At 44.2% G+C, this 23,373-nt stretch overlaps 1 protein-coding gene across 3 annotated transcripts in view; it reads left to right on the top strand.

The window, feature by feature from the left end:
- The window catches only part of SNX25 (sorting nexin 25), a 1,510,914-nt gene that overhangs the window by 610,500 nt on the left and 877,041 nt on the right, over positions 1-23,373 (top strand). For all 3 annotated transcript variants that reach the window (XM_086962502.1, XM_086962503.1, XM_086962504.1), the window contains one exon: positions 19,007-19,179. In XM_086962502.1, the coding sequence (XP_086818628.1) occupies positions 19,007-19,179 (173 nt within the window). The remainder of the gene's footprint in view (positions 1-19,006; positions 19,180-23,373) is intronic.

Below are 23,373 nucleotides of genomic sequence, written 5' to 3' on the forward strand. Positions count from 1 at the left end.
GCTACAGACAGTGTGGGCCGCCACGTGCCCGAGCGCTTGTCGGGGTCCACCGATTAGCTTTTCCAGGCCCTCCACCAGTCGGGGACATCTCACTTCCCAAGGACCGCTACAAGGACACGGTGAGCAGACAAGAGGCTGTGATATAATTCCGGCGGCTCCGGAGCTTCAAGGTCAAGCGGCCATCTTGGTGCTCGGCTTGACCCGCCCCCAACCTTCCCTTTTCAAATTAACCTCCTTTGGGCCATTGCCTGAACAGGTCTTTGAGTCAAATGTTTCCTTTTGTCAAAAACAATGAAATATGGTAACGTATGTTCCCTGTAAGATGCGCTCGCAGTCTACCTTTTCCCTCAGCACAAAATCTCCATGGGAGCGCTGATGCCGCTCCTGCCACTCAGACTTAAATCAATCAATCAGCCAAACAGCATTTGTAAAGTGCACATTGTCACCCCAAGAGGTATCTGGGTGCTGTGCCTTCATCGAAGAGCCAGGTCTTGAGTCTCTTTCTGAAGTGCGCCAGCAAGGGGGCTGTCCGGAGCTGAAGGGGAAGGTCGTTCCAGGTCTTGGCCGCGATGTAGCTCAAAAATGAAATAAGGGGATCAGTTTGAATATCTCCTTTGAAGGGTGTGGCGAGTCAAGCTGCAGTGTTGGGGCACCCTATCTGACGTAGAGAGACTGAGACAATTAAGCTAATTGCTCCTAAACCGTAAATAGTGTTTTCACAACAGGGTCTCTCGGCTGGGCATATTCGTATCATCCTCGATCCGGATCTCTCTTCTTCAGCTCTCAGGCTACAGTGATTCCTGAAATAAAAGACTGAATGGGTCAGCATCGGTCGTTTTAAAGGTAACCAGTGCGGCTTTTGGGACATATTTTCTCCCAGTAGGTGGACATGTTGCCACTTCTTTCGGAACTAAGCAAACATTCAGAGGAAACAAAGAAAAAGTAAGTGGCCCAGCTTTGTAAAAAAAAAAAAAAGGATTTTGGAAGCATATGTATGTGATCATAAAAGAAACCTTGAACGACAGAAGCTAGAATGAAAGATATCACCTTGTATGCACCTTGTATTCAGTGAAAGCTAAGAAACGTATTTACATTTTCATCCTAATGCAACATGATTATTCAGTTCACATAATCTACCATATGCCTGCAGATGAATGTGGATGCTCAGAATTATGTATCAATTACTACCAAATGGAATGGCACATATTCTTTGACCTCGAATTTATTTATTTTATTTAAAGAGTTTATATAGCGCTGGCTTGAAGGTATCAGTGCGCTTTACATGAGAATCAACAATGTAACAGACAAAGATAAACAATTAAACATTGCAAAATAGGCAATACATTAGGAGAGGAGAGGAGAGAAAGGAGAGGGAAAAGTAGTGGAGGGGTCAGGGGAGGTGAGAGAGGGAGGATAAGGGAAGAGACAACAAGGAGAGACGAAAGGAAGTCGGTCTAAAGATCGACTGGGTAGGTGACGACCAAGGAGGGAATCCATGGCCCATCTCCCCTATAGCTAAACCAGGTAGCTCCATCGGTCATCATACAAAATAGTTCAGTCTCAAGTGGCGAGGGAAGAAAGTTCCAGAAAAAAAAATTTGGATTTAGATTTAGAATTTAGATTTTGGTTAGACATGCAAGAGTTTGATCATATGCTTTGCAGGTAACATGTAAATGTTTGTGGCAGCATATAGTGCACTGAAGTATGTACCCGAATAAGAAGTTGTAGCCTGCAGGTTGCAGTAAGGCTTCTGAAAAAAATGATGGGACACACTGAACTATGTTTTTAGCTGTCAAAAACATGCCTTGCAGTTTTTATTCAGTGATGTTCCACAGACATAAGATATATTTTATAATGAGTCTAACTAGTGACCATCATTTTCAGCTCTCTGTGGCAAGTGCATTAACCATCTAAGCTTGCTTTTTAGTATGATACCATCGTCTAGTGTTAATAAAACAGAAATAACCTGATGGGTTTAAAGTTGCGGCAAAAATAATTAGTTCAGAAGGCAAAGCAGACTTGGATGACCGAAAACTTCGGAAGAAACATAACAGACGTGTGTTTTCTTAAAGAAATAACGCTTAAACTTTATTGGAAACAGCCACAGGACGTTGTCTTTTGTTAGATGTGTTTCTAACATTGCTGTGTAGAGCTAGTCGGATAGCATGAATGATTGTGTCTCAACACTCTCTGTGATACCTTAGCTGAAGATGATATGAAATTTGGGTGAGAATTTCGAAAAGTAACACTACATAGTCACCTTTCCTCAGTTTGCAAGGATAGCCGTACACAAGGCATGAGTAGTTCTTCTACTTTTATCAAATGTATGACTGAGCCTTCAAATAGAAGGGGGCAGGCTCCAGCAGCAATGTGGGGGAATGGCGCAGTGGATTTGGTGAACATATGGCCTTTGAAATCAGATAAAACTATGTAAGTGTATTAAATTAAAAACCTTTCTAGGTGCTTCCCTACTCCTGACAGGCACCCAATTTTAGAAAAGACTGTGAAAAGCTGCCTCTATCCTCATTAATTTCAAGTTTGTGTTCGGATAGTGCTTTGGTTTATGATTAGGGTCAAGAAACCACTGTCATAGATTGAACTCAATAAATTTGGTACAAATTAAAATAGTAGAAAAAAGGGTAGCCATGCCTCTGTCACCCACTGACAGTAGCAAAGATTAAAATTAAACTGAAATGCCTTTGTTCAGCCGGTACATTGGATGAGTGGTGAGCCATAGGCCATAAAAACTGCAGGCCACAAAGTCTATATTTCTCTTGCACTGTAAACTGCTCCATATATCAGAAAAGAGACTTCACTAGTTATTTGTTTTAAATGAAGAGTGGCGCGAAAACTAATCTTTTTGGTCACCTGCTTCATGGTTTGTTTTTGTGTCTTTTCCTGTTGTTGGGAAAAGAGATCACTCTCAACTGGGAGACAGGAAGTGTAATGATGGAAGCAACTAGTTATATCCAGTGTTACAGCAGTAATTCCACTGTAATTTCTCAATGCAAAACCTCATCTGCCTCTATTTTACCGCTGAAAGGGTATTGGGCCCTTGACATCATGTATTACCTTCAGGAGACTTTACATAAACATGAACAGTCAAAAATGCAAATATTATTTAAGCCAATAAAGAGAGTTGTTGAGTATTTTAAAGGGTTTTATTTTGTTAGTTAAAACGAAGTTTTCTTGACCCTTTATTCATTAGTCAAATATCAATCAGGTTACAGAATTTGGAAATTAGGAAAAATAGCATTAATACAGAACATATCACGGTCTGGATATAAGCATCACATGTAGAAAAGATAATCTGGCGCAAAATGTCAGTCAAAATTCTTGGAGATTTTCTAAGAAAAAATACATGTTTTCATAACTAATTAATTAGTCAAAGCATGAACTTAAAAGTTTTAGCATCTAAATGTAAACCCTTTCTATCTGTTGCTCTCTCTGCCCTGGTCTGATCAATCTGCCTGCCTGTGCTTAGGAGCAAAACAGCCCGCCCTTCACAAGTCCACAGAGGAATGTGATCTGCCTTGCCAAAAATATGACGTGCAAGGACTTCTCTGAAAAAATATGAGCAAGAACCCTTCCCACTTTGGAAGCAATCTCCTCATGCGACGATTCTCGTACCTAACCCATATGACGTCTGGTCTAATCTGCTCCCTCTCAAAAGCTCACACGCCCCCTAAAACTAACATACCTCCAAAGAGGTCATTATTTGTACTCTAATTCTTGGCTGACTATACTAATAATGTTGCATTTTTCAGTAAAGCTTGTACCTGATTGGTTAGCATAGATGGCATGAGGGTCTCACCATCCTGTTTTCATTGCAAATTCCAAACCATACCAGTTTTAACAAAAGAAGCGTTACTGATTAATACAATTATGTTTTAGCAACATTTACTAGGAAAAATGTTTGTCTATTTCCTCCTTCCTGTCACATTGTACGCAGGTCGGGCACATTCCACAAACACTGATACATTTGCAGGATACCAAGAATGTACAGTTCACAGTGGCCTTGACTCCTTCTGTACTTGAGTCACTTGGCAGTCTTTCGCATATGTCTCTTTTCTCAGCACAATTCTCAGCCATGCTGGATTCTTAGGCAGCCATTTATTGGTGGGTCAATAAATAAAACAAACATAAAAATAGTATTATTTTCATGTAACTAACCCCATTATGTTTACCTCCCCCATACAAATGCACTGTATAAATGATTACCTAGCAAAAGCTATTAGTTTAAAGCAGCTTTTCTTATTGTTTGTGCACAGCATGCACAAATGTGCAATGTACAACATAGCATGATCCATGCACTAGTGTAAATTTCCAAAGTGCACCCAGTTAATACATACTCATAGCAACATGCTCTAATATTTTAGATAGCGTTTCATGCAAAATGCGTTTGCCCTCATGTAGTGATGGTGCATGGTTAATTAATACACATTAGAAAAAGATGTGTTCTGAACTGAACATATATTGTCTAAATATGCAACAAAGCCAAAGTCTCTTAAGACAGGAACAGGGGTGTAGATTACATGAAAAAGAGCTGGAAAGAGAGCACACATTCCATGATTATCTTCAAAGCTAAAAAAGCCACTGAAATCAGGTTCTCTTCACTGAAAAAAACATGTTAATTCAGCACAAGCATTTCAGACAGACTAGGCCTCATTTTATGTCTCATGTGCCATGTGTTTTCACTTGCACCAATATGTACATCATTTTAAATGCAGTCTGTCTGAAGCACAAAAATAAAGCAATGTCTGACTCCAGAGGAAACTGAGCTCCATCACCAGCACTGCCTCTACAAAAATTTATACATTGTCCTGTGCTGCTGGCTGGGGCACCCACACATATGACATTAAAATATTCAGTTTTTGTCTGGATTGACAGTTGCCTATTGTTAGCACATGTATGAGTCATATCACTTACTATCCCTGTCTGGGATGCTGAAGCCCTATTCATATGGGTAGCATGACACAGTGTGTGGGAGTAAGCGTGTTTTTTTCTTTGATAATGTTTCCATTTTGTGAGTGATGACCACTTAGTTGTAGCTATTCTGTTGTGGGACGCAGTGTGTGGCGGTGCAGTAGATGCAGAAGTATGAGATAAACACTGATTTTTATATTATGTGGTATACTGACAGGTCTGATTAGCTCTGCAAGTCCCTTAATTGGGTTGGTAGTTTTTCTTCTATGTTATTAATCTATGCTGTGATTGTGTGCTCCAAAAACTGATGTGTTTGGGAGAGGTAAGAGGTGGAGAGAAAGAGTGAATGGGGATTAGAGTTCTGTCTAAATAGATAATGTTACAATCCTCTTTAATATGCTTCTCATTATGAGATGTCAAATAAGGAGATATTTTGTCAATTGTACCGCATTATTATCACCCTTTTTTGTTCGAGGATGTCCGTGTTCAGAATGTGTGACTATCTGAGATCTAGGGGGTAATGGGCAAAATATGTTAGTCCTCCGATGACCAGCAATATGTGTCAGATTTCTTTGGTCTTTCCAGCCCTGGCTGGATTTTATGCCTGAAATAAAGAGTGACACTTTTTTGAGCTGCATGACACCCTAATGTGTGTGTAAAACCTTGGTTTATTTATTTGCAGTTTTTTTATAGTGCGAACTCGACCCAAAGGTATTGAAGCACTTTACATGAGCACTAGTTACATTACATAACGACACATTCATTTTTTGGTAGGCACGGGAGATTAAGTGATTTTCCCAAAATCACTGGATGTTGAACGGCCACCAGACTGAAGCCTGGTTCCTCAGTTCAAAAGTCAGCAGCCCTGGTGTTTAGGCCACATCCTCTCCTATCCCTTGGTTTCTGTAATAACCCCAATTTTACGATACTAAAGTTTACAATAAGCCATAAAACAGTTTTGCCTTTTGAGGATCTTGCTAATTTATGTGGTGCGTGATATACTTATTAATGCTGATGCATTTTGACTGTGATTGTCGCACACAGGTATAAAAAATTAGAGGGCACTTTGATGATAACCCTTTTTCTTTACTATGTACCAGGCCAGTGTTCCAGGCTCCAGTGCTGGCTGACTTTTATCTGGTCTCTTTGATTTGTAATATTTTACTTAACACCTTCTATTCTCCAGTATTAGGGTGTCTTTCATAGATTCACATGCTTGAATATTCTCTGTCGTCGAAGTGGGAGTCCCACAGTAAATAAAATAGCAATAACATACCAATAACATATGTATGTAAATACATAACACATGAAATAATACTAGAACATACATAATAAATACTCAAAAACAATTCCCACATAGGAATGCATGGTAGAGAGAGAAAACACTTGTAACATATTCCTTTCATTATGTTAGTCCCAACGACAGCCAATCAGACGCCAGCACCCTTCCAGAACCTTCTCCTCGGAGCTCAGACCCTCAGATTTTCTACTGCACGTCGTGTGAAGGGAATCTCCCTGAGCTCTGCTCAGTTTTCTCAACTTCAAGTTTTCCAGTCTTCTCAGCATGTCTTCAAGTAAGAATTCTTTATTTAGACCTTGCTCTTCTTGTGGGAAATTGCGTCTTTACTCTGAGGACCCCCACAAGAAGTGCATTTATTGTCTTTATCCCGACCATGAGGTTGGTAACTGCAATTTTTGCAGGACTTTCTCTACAAAGACCCTTAAGGACAGAGAAGGCCGTCTCCTCATTTGGCTCCAGCGACTTAAGGATAAGGATTCGGCACTGTCAGATGCAGAAAGTTTGCAATCTGGACCATCAAAAGCAGCCTCCAAACGTAGTAGTGTACAGGATATGCCTTCACCTTTTCTGAAGAGGAAGAAACTTTCCCTGTCTATGGCTCCTGCGGTATCTTCCCCATCTCCTACTACCTCTACGCCCACGAGACCTGGCTCTCACACGTCTTCTGCTGCCTCCCATCATGTTTCTGCTCCGAAACATGTTTCATCGTCGACGAGAGCGTCGACGATTGTCCCGGCGACGAGATCAGCCGTCTCCGGATCGTCTTTGACAGCTACGTCGACTAAGGTATCGCTTAGCTTCAAGACTATCTCGTCGACGATACCCATTGCCTCGAAGAAATCTGCTTCGTCGTCAGCAAAGTCATCGTCGACGAAAGCTCACAGGAAATCTTCGTCGTCTGTCCCGTCGACGGCGGCTTCATTAACGCCGATGACTTCGTCGACGACCTTACCGTCTACGATGGTTCCGTTGATGGCGGCTCCGTCGACTGTGGATCTTTCTGCAACACATTCGTCGACGCCTCTGCCAGCGTCATCGTCAGCACCGTCGACGACACCGTCAATGATGGTGTTTCCTTCATCGTTTTCTTCATTGCCTTTGGTGCCCTTGTCTTCCACCGGGTCTGGCTCTTCCACCGCCTACCCCTTGCACCATCGTCGTCAACGGCCAGTTGACCAACTATCCATCCCGGATCCGCAGCCTCCCTCGCCCATGTTCGCCACGGTCTATGAGCAGGATTCTGACTTTGACAATGATGTGGGTGATTCCTTCAGAGTGGCACGCAGTCCTTCGGATTTGATTATTAAGTCATCTCAAATCTCCAACATATGTTGGATGACTACAACCGGCGTTACCCGCCTTCTCCACAGGGTTCGCCTATGCCTCATGTGCCTGCGGCTGCGGCAGCTCCTGTCCCTGTTCCGCCACCATTGCCACCAACGCCTTCACCACAGGTTCAGACGTCAGTGAAGATACACACTACAGTGTACCCGGTTGATGATGATGACGTCATTCCAGAACGGGAAGATGGGGAAAGTCCACGATGGTGATGATGACGCCGCCATCCACATGGCTGGGTGGGACGACTACCAAATCCAGACGCCTTCCCCTCCTCCAGTAGAGCCCGGCGATTCGTCTCCGGTGGACATTGCAAGTTTCCATCAGCTGATGGATAGAGCGGCCTGGCGCTTCAAGTTGCCCAGAGTCCAGAGGGAGGAGGACTGTTTCCTCTATGATTTTAAAAATAAACCATTCAAGCAAGTCCACACTATACCCATCATAGACTTTATATGGACTGAAGGGGTGAAGCTCATGCAAACTCTGAATTTGCTGCCAGCTCAACTGCCTCGCTTTGAGAAAAAATACAAGGCGCCCATAGGTTCTCCAGCGTGCCTTGTCGCTCATCCAAAGCCTGACTCAGGGGTCACTCAAGCTGCACAATGTCGCTGCCGTAATCCGGCATCTCCAATTTCAGCTCCTCCGGATCGGGAGGGTCGTCGCCTGAACGCTATTGGATGCAAATTCTCCACTATGGCATCCACTACGGTGAGGGTGGCTAATGCTTTAGCCATCTTAGGCCGCTACGACCGCCAGATGTGGTCGGACTTGTCTGCCCTGGTGAGCCTCATCCCTGACGCTTCCAAGGCTGAAGCTTTAAAGATTCTGCAGGATGGAGAGAGGACATCGGAGGAAATTGATTGTGCAGTTGACATTGCGTGCACTGGCTTTTGTTAGCTTGCTGGGGCAGCGGTCTTGCGGAGGCAGGGTTGGTTACGGTCCACCTCTTTCCGCCAGGAAGTACAATCCAAGATCCTGGATATGCCGTACGACGGTGAGTCGCTTTTTGGAGTGCTCATAGACGAGGCTTTGCAGTCCATTAAAAAGGAAACTGATACTGTTCGCTCATTGGGGTCTTTACAGTTTCGGAAGCAGCCATTTCTGGGTGCGCACGGACGCAGCAACTCCTCAACTTTTTGTGGAGGAAACACTCAATATCGCTCCTACCACCAAGGTAACCAACGTTACTCATCCAACCAACAGCAGTCCAAATCCTACAGGGGAAAATCCTCATATAGAGGATCCACTCCCAAACGTCAATGACTTGTGTACCCCCCCAGTGTTGGAGGTCAAATGTATTTATTTATTTATTTGATTTATATAGCGCGTTATAACCCAGGGGTCTCTAAGCGCTTTGTCAGGATTGAACATCGAGTACAGTGGAAAACAGCTAGTCATAAAATTACAGGCCACCCCACGCTTGCTGAAAAAGTACTGTTTTTAATTTCTTTCGGAAGGGCAACAAATTGGTTTCCTTCCGCAGTTCCATTGGCAACTTGTTCCAAGCTGCAGGGAGTGTAAAGGAAAAGGCACGACCACCCACCGTGGCCAATCTGCAACGTGGTTGAGTGAGAAGGGTGGCATCTGTTCTTTTCTCAGTGGTCCTCCATCACCTCGGACCGCTGGGTTCTGGACATTGTGGCTAAGGGCCATGCTCTAGAATTCATCAAGATTCCTCCTCCCATTCCACCGTCTGGCCCGCCTCCTCCCCACCTCAAGGAGCTTTTCCATCAAGTTTGTCTTCTAATTCAGAAAGGTGCCGTCGAAGTGGTTCCCAAGTCTCAGAGAGAAAAGGGTTATTCATGTTTCTTCCTAATACTCAAGAAGACGGGAGATTGGCGACCGATTCTGGATTTGCGAGCGCTCAACAGGTACCTCAAGAGCCAATCCTTCCGCATGCTAACACTAGTAGAGATCTGCGTCTTCTCTCCATGGGCGACTTCATGACCACCATCGACCTTCAGGTTGCTTACTTCCATGTTCCAATTCTTCAAAAGCATTGGAAGTACTTGCGCTTCCGGGTGGGGCGGAGAGACTTCCAGTTCAAGGTGTTACCCTTTGGCCTCCGGTCCACCCCTCGTGTCTTCAAGAAAGTATTGCATCCAGTAGTGGCTTACCTGCGTCTCCAAGGCGTCCAAATCTTTCCATATCTGGACGACTGCCTCCTCAAGTCACATTCTCGCAAACAACTGCTTCAACACACTCGTCTTTGTCAGGACGTGTTTCGATCTCTCGGCCTAGCCATCAATGCCGACAAGTCTCAGGTCGAACCGGCTCCTCGCAGGAATTTTCTGGGAGCCACTTTAGACACAATGCTTTCAAAGGCATTCGTGTCCCAAGAGCGTCAACAAAAGATCCTCCGTTTGGTGTCTCTGATTCGGGCAGGACTGTCCGTTTCTGTCCGGATCTTAGTCATTTCTGGGGATGGCATCGTCTTGTATTGCACTGATCCCAAATTGCGGACCTCGGACTCGCCCCATTCAGGAGGAATTGGACGTACAGTGGCGTCAGATCACCGGTTCTTTCAAGTCAAGTCAAAACCATTTTAATCGATTAATTAAAATCATAAAAGTTACACAATCAAATTACATCACATGGTTCATAAATACAATTTGAGTATTACAAGTATTAAAATTACAGAATATTGAAATCCATTAAATGTCAATTTAAAAATAACGGGGGAATATCATAAAATCATATGTGTGCAACTTAGTTTTTTCTGCCTACCAGCTGCTACGTAATAACTTGCAATATTAAAAATATTCCAAGGATTATCCAGCAAGTGTAAATACAGTAAAGCGGGTTTGGCCTGCAGAAACCCTTTCCCCTTTATTAGAGGAATAATACGTTTATATCTAATTTCACAGTAGTAGCGGCAAAAAAACGTAAAATGCATTGTATCTTGTATTGACATTTTGTCAATTACAGGGTGCACTTTCCTCCGGCTTACACCAACCTTCATAAGATCCCAGAAAAAAATGAATCAAGTTAAAACGGAACTTTGTTAGCAACCAGCGATGGTATAGCCTAGTTGTGAGAAGGTGGCCTGATATATGATGCTCGCTAGTTCTAGTGATCACCTTGTATCAGTCCAAACAACCCTTATGGTGATTGGTTGTAAGTCCACCTTATAGACCAGCTATCCTAATGGTAGCATGGACAAAGCAGTCTTAGGCTAAACTCTTTTGGCATGTGAAGCCAGCTGTTTTACCACATATAACCCCTTGAATACCAAGTGAAAGGACACCACACAGGTTGTTATGAAAATAAACAATATATTTAATAATAACAAACACCTCTGAACTCTTTGAGATCAGAGGGCTAAGCACATTTCAAGACTCTTAGGAAAAATACATTTAAGTTGCACGAATTACAATGGTGCCCTAGGGGCACGAGAAACCATATACTAAACAAGTGGTATAAGGAAATCGATAGAAGGAATGGAGCTGTCCAGAGGCTGTACGATCGCTGGGACTACACTACCCTAACCTTAGGTAAGTAATAGGAGGCCCACGGGACGCGTGGGCAGAGTGTGAACTCACACGCGAGATGCGTAACAAAGTCAATGGACAGTACAAATTACGAAAAGGTAAGTAATAGACAGCTCCGACTAGCTAGGACTAAAAAGGCAGGTGAATCGGCAGGTTTGGCAGGTGAAGGGTCCGTGGGTGCGTTTCGGGGTGGCTCGATAGCAGGCAGCTCCTACCTTTATTCTCCTAAAGGGGACTGTACTGTGACTAGGTCCCTCCTATGGGTGGGACCAGGAAGGGGGGTGGTTACACCCCCTATCCTTTGTCCGATTTCGTGCCAGAGCTGGGGCTGGAGTGCCCCAGCAACTGGTTTGAACCGGTGTATGCACAGGGACACCTTGTGTGCCCCAGGCATGTCTTATTCCGTTCAGACCTGTCCTACCCAATACACAAAATCCTGTCTGGGGTTTTGATAATGCTATGCCAAAGTTAGCAATAACTGCGAGGATTATAATGCACTTAAGAGTATATGGTATAGCATTTTCATGGAAACAGCGAAAGGACTTGGTTCCGAAAGCTGCAGACAGGCTCAGCTCATGCCAGAGCACTATCTCACATAATTCCAAGCACTCTGCCTCCAGGATTGTTAAGGCCTGCCATATGAGTGACTTATAGGATTATATGTGTCCATTTTAGGTTTAGATAAAGGTATATTATATCTAAAGCAAAGGGTGATTACACCACCTTGCCCCCAGCTGATTGATCAGCCAGTTGTGTCAGATTTGGATGGCCAGCCTGGGGTGGCATAATACATGCTGCAGCCCCTGGTAGGCCTTGGGTACACTTATGCCCTGGGTACCTATGGTACACTGTACAAGGACTTACAAGAGTGACCCAATACCAATTAGATATGTACGTAAGGTACATGGAGTCCATTTCAACAGAGAGAGCAGGAAGCCAGGGGTCCTGGATAGTAGATCCCTGGCCAACTATGTCGAAAACCAGCAAAACACCAGGCAAAAAGTTGGGGGTAACCATAGTCAGATATCCACCTTCCTACACTACTTACCAACCAATTTTAAATAGGGCTCAATAGAGGGTGAAGTGACCAATAAAAAGTGGGCCCTGACCAGGGGTTGTTTTAATTCCTCTCCCTCCCGGTCCTGGGATCGTTGGGACAGGAAATGCTCCTTGACCCAGTTGATGTCCCCTTTCACAATACCTTCAGGATTTTCAACGATATCTACACGCCCAAGTGTTGCCAGCATGGTTTTTAAATAAGAGAGCCACTGTATTTCATTCCCATTTTGTAATTTGAGACAATCTTTTATAATCTGTTGATTTAAACTCAATTCCGGGTTAAGCCATGTTTTTAGCCAGTTGACAAGAGGGGCCATACCTATTTGATCACACATGTACCCCAATAATCCTAGTTCCTGGTGGATAGCAAATGTGGGTGATGATTGGGGATTCGAAAGTAGCGAACGGAGGAATTTATTTTCCACCTTTTGTATTACGTCACCTTGTTTATATCCCCAGATGGCTGCACCATACAATGCTGCAGCCAAACATTTTGCTTTGTAAATGGAAAGGATCGCTTCACACGGCCTTCCCCCTAGCCGCTGTACAAAACTTAAGACTGCAGAGGTTGATCTTCCCAGTACAGTTTTTTTCGCTAGAAGCTGGGGAACCCATGAGCATTGATCGTCGAACAGGACCCCTAAATACGTAAAAGCCTTCACCCTTGTGACTTTCACCCCCTTGCAATGGAAAGTCCTTACTTTGTTTTTATGTAACCCCTTGGACATGGTATGAGATTTCCCACTATTAACTACCAGGTCCAAAAAAAAAAAAAACGCAAAAAAAACTACCAGGTCCATAGAGTCCATAAACTCCCCAAAAGCATTCAATAGTCTCTGTAGACCTATCGGAGTGCGAGCAAGTAGGACCTCATCGTCCGCGTATAGGAGAACCGGGATGGTACTGTCCCCTATACGCGGAGAGTCCAAAGTTGCAATATTCCGGGATTTGACTATGGCATTAATATATAAAGTAAAAAGTGGAGGGGCCAATATACATCCTTGGCGAACCCCTCTACCAGATTTAAAATGCCTAGAACAGGATCCAGCCTGGGACAACCTCACCAAAGCTAATAGGTCTCGGTGTAAATCTGCTAAAAAGTGGACCAGGCTAGGGTCAATCCCTATGTCAAGTAAAAGCCTCCACAGCTTTGATCTGTTTATCAGATCAAACGCTGTTGATAAGTCCATGAAGGCTAAATACAAAGACCCCCTGGATGCCACTGTATATTTATTAATTAACAGATACAAATGTTGGCACTGATCTATCGTGCTTCTTCCAGGCCTAAAGCCATATTGGAAGTCAGTTAAAATATTATTGTCATTCACACACTCCGAGATCTTTACCAATATAACCTTGCCCATAATGTTGACAGAGGAGTCAATTAAAGAAATGGGCCTGTAACACCGGTTCTTTCAACGACCTCGTGGGTGTCACCGCTCGCATGAGAACAGCTCTCCAATGGTGGGCGCATCCATGCAACCTTGCGACAGGAACTTCTTTCCGCTCCACCACTCCAGAACTCATGCTCACAACAGACGCCTCATTAGAAGGCTGTGGTTGCTCACCTTCAAGGCCTCTCCATCAAAGGCAAATGGTCTCTGCTTCAAAGTTCCTCGCACAGCAACAGGCTGGAGTTGATGGCAATTTTTCTGGCACTCAAGTTGTTCCTTCCTGTGATTCAAGGGGAATCGATGCTCATTCAGACGGACAATACCACCAGTATGCACTATGTCAACAAGCAGGGAGGAACCAGGTCTCCACTCTTGTCTCGGCTGGCTCAGTGGATCTGGGATTAGGCAATCCGTCATCAAGTTACCATGGCGGCGGTGCAACTGCCGGGGGTCTCCAACATCCTAGCGGATTCCCTCAGCAGATCCACGTCATCGACCCACGAGTGGGAGTTACATCAACCAACTCTCGACCTCGTTTTTCAACGATGGGGTCGTCCATCTCTGGATCTCCTTGCAACCCTGGAGAACCGGAAATGCCCATCTTACGCAAGTTGGCATCCCCACCATGGCTCGTGCGGTAATGCCCTTTTGATGAATTGGTGCGATCTATACGCCTACGCTTTTCCTCCGATTCCGTTGGTGCCTCGTGTGCTGTGGAAGATGCGGCGGCAGCCCTGCCACATTCTCCTGATCGCCCCCAGATGGCCCTGACAGGCGTGGTTCTTGGAGTTGCTCCTTCTGTCCCAGTGCGAGCCCATCCTCCTTCATCCTCGACCGGACCTTCTCACGATGGACAAGGGTCAGATTTGCCATCCGAGCCCCTCCTCTCTACAATTGTCGGCCTGGAACCTGAGCACCTTGAATTTGCGCATTTAAATATCTCGCCGGAATGCAGAGACATTCTCGCTCAGGCCAGAGCTCCGTCTACCATTAAGACTTACAAGCTCAAATGGAAGAGGTTCTGCCATTGGTGCGTGGCTACTAATATCCATCCTATCCATTCCACTCCGGAGCAGCTACATCCATTCTTTTTGCACCTGGCTCAATCCGGGCTTTCCCATACTACTTTGAGAGTTTTCTTGGCAGCAATCTCTCGTTTCCGGCAGGATGGCTCCTCCTCTCTCTGCTCTTCCAGAGTTATTCGTCAGTTTTTCAAAGGACTGTTCCGGATGTTCCCACCTCTTCAGCATCCTCCTCCCACTTGGCATCTCAATGTCGTCTTAGCCCAACTAAGGAAGACGCCATTCGAGCTTATCCATAGGGCGGACTTAAAGTTTCTGACCTGGAAGGTAGCCCTTCTCCTTGCACTGACTTCTCGTCGCGTCAGTGATCTTCACGCTTTCACTGTTAAACCTCCTTTTCTCCAATTCAAACCTGACTGTGTGGTGCTTCGCACCAACCCAACTTTCCTGCCGAAGGTGCCTACGGATTTCCATCTAAATGAATCTGTTTTCTTAAAGACTTTCTTTGCCGATCCTCAATCTCCGGCAGAACAGCGATTGTACTCTTTGGACATCAAATGATGCCTTAAATTTTACATCAGCCGGACAGCCCCTTTTCGCAGGTCCGATCAACTGTTAATTGCCTATAGACGCATGCGTAAAGGGCACCCTATTATCAAGCCAACGATTGCACTTTGGATTTCTTCAGCCATTGTCTTCTGCCATCAGCAAGCCGGCACGCCTCTACAATCTTCAGTGAGGGCTCATTCCACCAGGGCGATGTCATCCTCTACCACCCTGTTTGCTGGCGTGCCGCTTCATCAGATCTGCCGAGCAGCCACGTGGTCCAACAGGCACACGTTCACGAAGCACTACTGCCTGGATGCCATCAACGAGGCTGATACAGCAGCTGATACTTCGTCATCTTTTTAAATAAGGTGAGCCTCTGTCTTCCCTCCTCCACTATGGTTTTCTATGATTGCTATCAGTACCTACATGACTGTATTATTATTGTCTCATTGGTTTCTCCATGCTGTTACATAGCAATCGGACCTCTTCGGCTGTTACTGCTCTCTATTCTATTCAAGCATGTGAATCTATGAAAGACACCCTAATACTGGAGAAGAACAATTGTTACTTACTTGTAAACAGGTGGTTCTCCAGTATTGATGTCTTTCATAGATTCATTTGCGACCCACCCACCTCCCCTCAGAGGCTCGCTTCTCCTCGTAGACTCTTTTGTCACTCTTGTGCTACGAAAATCTGAGGGTCTAAACTCTGAGGAGAAGGTTCTGGAAGGGTGCTGGCGCCTGATTGGCTGTAGTTTGGACTAACATAATGACAGGAATATGCTAGAAGTGGTTTCTCTCTCTACCATGTATTCCTATGTAGGAATTGTTTTTGAGTATTTATTATGTCTTTTCTATTATTATTTTATGTGTTATGTATTTACATACATATGTTATTGGTATGTTATTGCTATTTTATTTACCGTTGGACTCCCACTTCGACGATGGGGAATATTCAAGCATGTGAATCTATGAAAGACACCAATACTGGAGAACCACCTGTTTACAGGTAAGTAACACTTGTTCTTCTTATAGTCTACTCAATAGCCTTTGTCTTGACTAAAATGGAAAACCCAGTTTCCCCCCTTTTATAAGGCCTTTATCCAGCGGTCCAACCTTGGATGATATGAATAATCCTATTCCTATATCTCAATTTGTTGGAATAAAAAAAAAACACAGTTTCCGTTCCACAATGAGGACCCTGTTCCTACTGTCTTACCTGTTCCATGATGACTGCATGTGACTGTTGTGAAAAATGTTCACCTTGTCATTTGGATGCAGCTGATGGTATCTTGTGTCTCAGGTCGGTCTCTAGGAATTCCTTAATCTGAGAGGGTGGGAAACCATTCCAATCAAGCAGGCGTGCTTCTGAGACTGCGATACTTGACGGTGCCACAATGTTCGTCTAGATCTCCAATCAGTGCATCCGAGTCACGGCAGCATTTGTGAAAGCACAATTTCTGAAAGGAAATAGTCAACACAAACATGTGATATGAGATCAAGAGCAACGTTTTTTTGAACAGGTTTGAGCGAGAACACGCAGTCGACCAAACTGTCATAGCGTTCTGCTTCCCTGGGTTGAATTGTGCCTTTTATACATGAGACCATTCATTGGAATACATTTGCGAGTTCTGAGCCATTTACTGCATGCAGACGTAGAGGCACCCTTATAAAAAAGCTGGACAGCACCAATTTAGGCAGTTGGGCATCTTAGCAGGAAATATATGGCCTGTGGCTAATTACTTTTCTTAATTTCCAAGGCCCCAATCAAGATGAAAACATCATTTCTAAGATAAGGCAGCTTTTCCCTGCCTGCACCTGCTTTCTCACTGTCTGGGGTCACAACGTGGAAACGTATAATTTTCTGCCTAAGCGACCATGTTGTAAAAACCATTCCACCTGTTCGTATTTGGTAATGACAGTTATTGTTATAAATTCAATACTTTGTTTAGAAAGGAAGTGCACGTATTACATCAGTTATATGTAGAAGTAAAACTGCAGTTCAAATTTAATGTGCAAATGACTGAGAGAAATATGTTACACTGTGTTCACCTATATCAATGGGCTTCAGGTATTGCATCCTCTTTTTTAGATACGAACTTGAAAAGCTTGCCCCTGTGAAGACCTTAAGACATTCCATTACTTTAAATTATAATGTCTTCAGGCATTGTATTGCTGACTATAAGCATCCTTACATGAAGATGGTGAGATGATGAATGTAGGTAGAAATTGAAATGCAGTTGTAGCACTGAAAAAACGTGACTTTAAAATGCAAGAATACATTTCAGATGGGTGTTTAACTCGTTTTTGTTGAAAAGCCATACAATCTTAATTGTGCATACATTGACAAAACCATTGTGTTGCTACTGGTATAACACTCTAGAACGTAGGGCAGATTTTGCCAAGGCTTTCTGAATTATGTTGGAGGATTTGTTGTTATCTACACACAGTGATGCATTTATGGCGGAGCTGTGCTAAGTAAGATTCATATGTGTTGGATGGTGATTTTAGCTTCGATCGGACATTCCATATGGTGAAATAAGTCTTTGCAATTAATTAATTAATTAATTGTGGGTTTGTAATGCGCTAGAATCGACTCCCGAAGGAGTATCTCTGCGCAGTAGACCGCTGGGGAACCCGTCCTGGCTATCCCTGTGAGATGGTCCCTACTGGGTATCTCCAAGGTGAAACCAGGCATCCCCGGCGTCTGTGGGGGGCCGTTGTGGAGATGAGGCAAGCTAATGCCCAGAGTTGCCGAGTGTGATCCCTGGTTAGAGTAGGCACCGAGGTGAGAATTATCGAGTCCGCTGACCCTGGTCCACGACCCTGCCGCATCGGGAAATTGAACCCTGGTCCCGGGCCGTCCTCTGCTCTCGGGTCTGCCGCCTCTAACCAGTGAGCCACACCACTCCACAATGCAATGTGAGTATTATTATACTAAATATTAATATAATGGTTATATAATATAATATATATAATATTAATATAATGGTTAATAAGAAAGTGTTTTGATTTGGCCATCCTTAGCATGTCATAATATATCACAAACTATGTTTGATTGCTGTCCTGTGTCTGAATGTGACTCTGCTTCCTCAGTCCCACCAAGTCCCACCTGATGTTATTAGAATTCGTCTGCCAGTGCCATTGAAACATAGACCTCATTAGACTAATTTGCATCCATTCAATTCCCCATTATTTAAAAAATGTTTTGTTGGTTCGTGCTGGTTAGTAATATTGAAAAACTAAATACAAAACGATTTGATAAAGTAAGTGTGCTTTTGGCTCCCCTTCAAATTATCTGTTGTCTTCCCTGGAAGAATACGTAGTTGTAACACGTTATTTTAAATATGCTTTAAAAAAAAGTTTTTGTAAAGTCTACGTACTTAAATTGCTTGACATTAATAATGAAAATGCATGTGGGTGTTTCTAGTAGTCCGATGCATTGCATTATTCATCATAACATAAAGTGGGTATGCTTATGCTGAAAGGAACAAACAACTGTTTTTAGTAAGATGGGGGATTAATGCAAGATGATATATTTTTTTGGTTCTCCACTAGGAAATTCTGCATGAAAATTCGAGGTTTATTGGGTGGGTTTGGCTCTATTTTCTTCGGGTTTTTTTTGCTATATGGACTGAGACTACATCACGATAGTAAATCATGGGGTTTAACCAATAGGATACTTTGCTAATGTTGTAGGATACTGGCATGTGGCGTGTTTTGTTGCAGTTTTGACGACATGAGAGATGTCAGGGTCTTTGTGTGACCTTGTCAACAGCGAGTTTTAAACTGTTATTGAATGCCGTGTTGCTTTGTTGTTTAATGTAGCCCTAGTATGACACGATGAATACATTTCTTATGATTAGGACGTGCGTGTACCATAGACAGATCACTAGATTGTTGCGGTCCGTTTTCTCATCTGTTTCAGACTAGAAGAACTGCCAAGACCCTTTCCACTTCATCCAGGTTTGAAAAACGCAGATGAGGAAATCCGCTTTCTGCAGACCTGTTCCCACGTTTTGGTGCTCTGTCTACTGCCTTCAAGGGATGCACAGTCCCGCAGCCTGCGCATAGTGCTGGCAGAAATACTTGCAACAAAAGGTGGGTAGAAAGAAACTGTATTTTCACGATACACTTTTCTTAATGTTGGTGTCCTCAGATGCGAGCGAAGCAGTGTCCTCTGGTATATACCCCAGAAATCTTCCTGTCATTTTACTTCCATGTTAGACAAAAATATAGATGTTTGCACTTGTTGCACAAAGTCAAAGTACAAAGTTAATGTACTCAAATTATCAATGTTCTACAAAAGATGATTTAGAAAGTGGGTTGAAGGTGTGTGCAGCTAACTCACCTTTGACTTCTCGCATTTACTTTCTCTTGAATCCTCCTCTATTACATGTTTAATTTGCATAATTTTTTGTGATTATTACGCCTGTCCCAGAGACAGAATTAGCTTGTTCCAAATTCTCTGTAAACCAAAAATTCATGAATATACAAAAATCCGAACTCTGATCCACACCGACCAGAATGGCTTCATGCTAGGCCAAGGAACCACACATTCTTAACAGCAGGTCCACCTTACATCTGCTAGGACAGAAATTATGCAGCTCGGCAGCCTTCATCCTTATTGTTTTTGAGGCAGCGTTTGATACCATTCAGTGTTCATTTTTAATGTTGACAATCTGAAAGATTAACTTTAGCTCACACTTTTTGGTCTGTTTAAGTCTTGTATGCACAAGCACAGGTCAGGATAAACAGGGTGCTCTTTGAGCCATTTGAAACACAGGCGGGAAACTGACTGGATGCCCTCTCTCTCCCTTCATCTTCATCTTGGTGATAGAGCAACTGGCTAGATGGATTAGAGTGGACTCCCAAATTCAGGGGTTCGGCTGGCCTAGCAGTTCGGAAGATAGAATATCCCACTACACAGACAGCTTGCTGCTCTACATACAGGAACCAGACAGCTCATCGTCAAGGCTTCAGAAGATACTACAGACTTATGGGAAGGCATCCAACTAGTGGTTAACGAGCATAGGTTCACTCACATACAAATATAAGGCAATAGACCATAGTCCACTGTATGTGCCCCTGTGCTGAAGGTGGACGATCACTTCAGTGCAAGTGCTGCTTTGACATGGAACCGTGACCTAAATGACCTCTTCCAGTGATGGGGCGCATTGCTTTATACACCATTATCTCGCTCCCCTGTTTCCTATACGTCCTACAGAATTATCGTATACCCCTATCCTGCCCCCCCACCCAAACCTTTTCCCAGGAGTAAGAACCATGGTCACAAAATATATCTGGATAGGAGGACCCAAGTGTCTTATACAAAGTATATTGTGACAACATATGAAGATGGACTCGGCCTCTCAGATCTACGACTGTACTACTAGGACACACAAATGCTTAACATAGGGGAGTGCCTATTTGGGGATAGGTCTGACACAGTTATCCTTTTAGAACTCCTTCAAATCCATGGTATTATGAACCTTTTGGACGGGAAGCCTCCGACAGATCACTTCCCTTCCTGTGCTGAGCTGGTGCGAGGCACTGAAATAAATACAGTAGTTCAATAAGCTTGACAGCCACTTCCCCCTTTATAGATCTGGGCCTAGCCATCGCCAAGTGCCTACTCACTAAACACTGGAAGGCATCTGGTGCCCAACAGACTGTGGCGTGGCGTGGCGTCGCTCCTTACTTAACTGGGCCAAGGCGTAGAGAGTTGCCCTAAACAGAGAGGATCCGTTGGGATTCCGAAGGTTCCCCCTGGCCTCGGAATGGGAGACTATTCTATTGGAGCTGCTGACATCTGATGAGTCGACAGAGGGCTCCTCGCCAGGGAAAGTCAACACCACAGGGGTTGCAGATGGATGGACCCTCCTGATTGCGCCTCCCTGAGGGTACAGGAACGACAGTCTAACATTTGGGTCTCCTACAGGGCTGTCTGGCACACATGGGAGCCATGCTGGGCATGATGCAGTTGCATGGGTGGGCCCGGGGTGGGGGGAGTGTCTAGCAGCCTTTCTCTTACAAGTTATCCCCTCCCTTCCTTCATCTTATTATTATTATTATTTGGTTAATACCCGCCTCCACAATTCACATAGGATACATACTCCACATCAGTGCCCAATGGGATTCCATTAACTTGTACGAGACTTGTGGCGAGACTTATGCCACACACGCTAGCTATTCCATCAAACCTCAGAGCAATACAATTGTAATACCTTCATAGGGTTTACTACAGCCCAAACAGCTATGGAAGATGGGCTTGGCGAGAAACTCAAAACGTTTTAGATGTGATATCCCGCAGGCCTCCTTTTATCATGTGATATGGGATTGCGCCAACATAAGAACATACTGGCATACTACTCTGGGCCATCCAGATGCCCGGGACCACTGACCCCAGAGTGGTGATACTGGCTTTTATGGATAGGTGGGTCTCAACCAGAGCATAACGGGCACTGGCCGTGTAGGACCTGGGGTCACCAGTTCCCCGGGGGGGAGGGGGGGGGGGGTGGGGGGGGGGGTAGCCTGGCACGAGCAGGCAGGCACCCGAAAGCTTAGGTGGAAAGTGACCATACAGCACACACATCCACTGAGGCTTTAAATGCACACAATGATGGACACCACACCAGTGAGGTTGATTAAAATCAATTCGTTTTTATCTCGATTAAGGTTCAGGGTGATCAATAATCAAGGCATCAATAGCTCATCACAGTATTTCATCAGGGGAGTGAAGGGGGCAGTTCAATAATCAATGTAGCATCTCGCAATAACCCTGTCATGAAAGAAATAACGTTTCTTTACACAGCAGTAAACATTTCAGTAGGTAACTGTAGGCTTTCAGGAAATTGGCACTAAGGAGGAGTAACCATTTAATTGAAGGTATACCATTTCATAAGACAGACGTAAACCTTTCCTTACTCAGGAATAATCATTTCATTGCTCAACTGAAAGCATTCAGGATATATTGCATTAGGCAGGAGTAAGAACATTTCATCATGTAAATAAACACTTCCTTAGAGAAGCAGTAGACCCATTCGTGTAAAGGACTAGGCAACATTTCATCACAAAGCCTAGGTAACTAATTCATCTACACAGAACTCATTTATCAACTCATTAGGTAAAACGCCCACTTCAATAGGCAACCGCAAATCACTGATATAGCAGGGGACTGCAATAATGGGATTCAGTTCCAGCTTAAAGGCGGCCGATAGTAAGCAGTCCCTGCTCTAGGGTTACCTTTGGCTTTGGCCCTGTCCAGGAAGTTCTGGGGGCACAATGGGGCCCAGCAACAGTCTTCCCCAGGGGAGGGGCGAACCCGGGCCTTTTTTTGGTTGCTAAACTTGACATAGCCGACCCTAGAACCAGTAACCCCCCCCCACCCCACCCCCCGAACACACACACCTCTCATCCACTCACAGAGTGGATAAATAGTATGAATTACTGGACAGCAGAATATATGTTAGGTACATTGAGAAGTTTGGATTAAAAAAATGCACATGCTACCACCCACATCAATGGTTCATGCCACATACACTGCATAAGCAATTAAGAACCAGCAGTCTAAAAATGAAGCCTCATCCGAAATTTACTGCTGGGATTCAAACTAGTCAATCCACCCTGAATTCTCGGGAGTTTTTGTTTGTCAGAGATGTCCAGGGTAGGTAGGATTGATTTCCTGTGTGCCAACCAACCCCAGGCTCCAATAGTGCAACCATCTCTGAAAAAAACTTAAAATATAATTAGGTTGTTTTAGGCATCATTTTGTAATTTGTAGAGCATTCTCGTTAGGAAAACCTTCTGTAATCCACACAAGACACACCACTCTGGATTCCATGGGGTCACTGGTTTTAAGAACTGCTAGGGATCCCTGGATGACAGTCAAAACAGGGCTTAAGTACTGCTGCCAACTCCCATGGAAACTGAGAGCCTTGCTTTAGGCAGTGTTTTTACGTTTTCAGAGCTTTCTGGTATGTAAAACATGCAGAAATCTACACACCACACCACCTAGGATTCCCATGGGTCTCTAAGTTTCAGTAATGACCAGGGTTGGTAGGATTCCCCTCAGTGCTGGTTGAGCCGCTGCTCACATCCTGCAGCCACCCCTTGGGAAATTACAAGTAATGCCTTTTTAGGCATCATTTTGGTGTTTTTAGGGTATGCCCCTCCTCTGCCCCCAGCTAGGCTGAAAGACTGTGTCCTTCTAGTGTAAGGCACCCTAAGGCACTCAATCCATTCACTTGTACATTTACACCCTGATTTTTAGTGGGCGATGTGCAGATTTGGGGC

The sequence above is a fragment of the Lissotriton vulgaris genome, chromosome 3_1 (genome assembly GCF_964263255.1).
Source record: "Lissotriton vulgaris chromosome 3_1, aLisVul1.2, whole genome shotgun sequence".
NCBI classification, from domain to species: Eukaryota; Metazoa; Chordata; class Amphibia; order Caudata; family Salamandridae; genus Lissotriton; species Lissotriton vulgaris.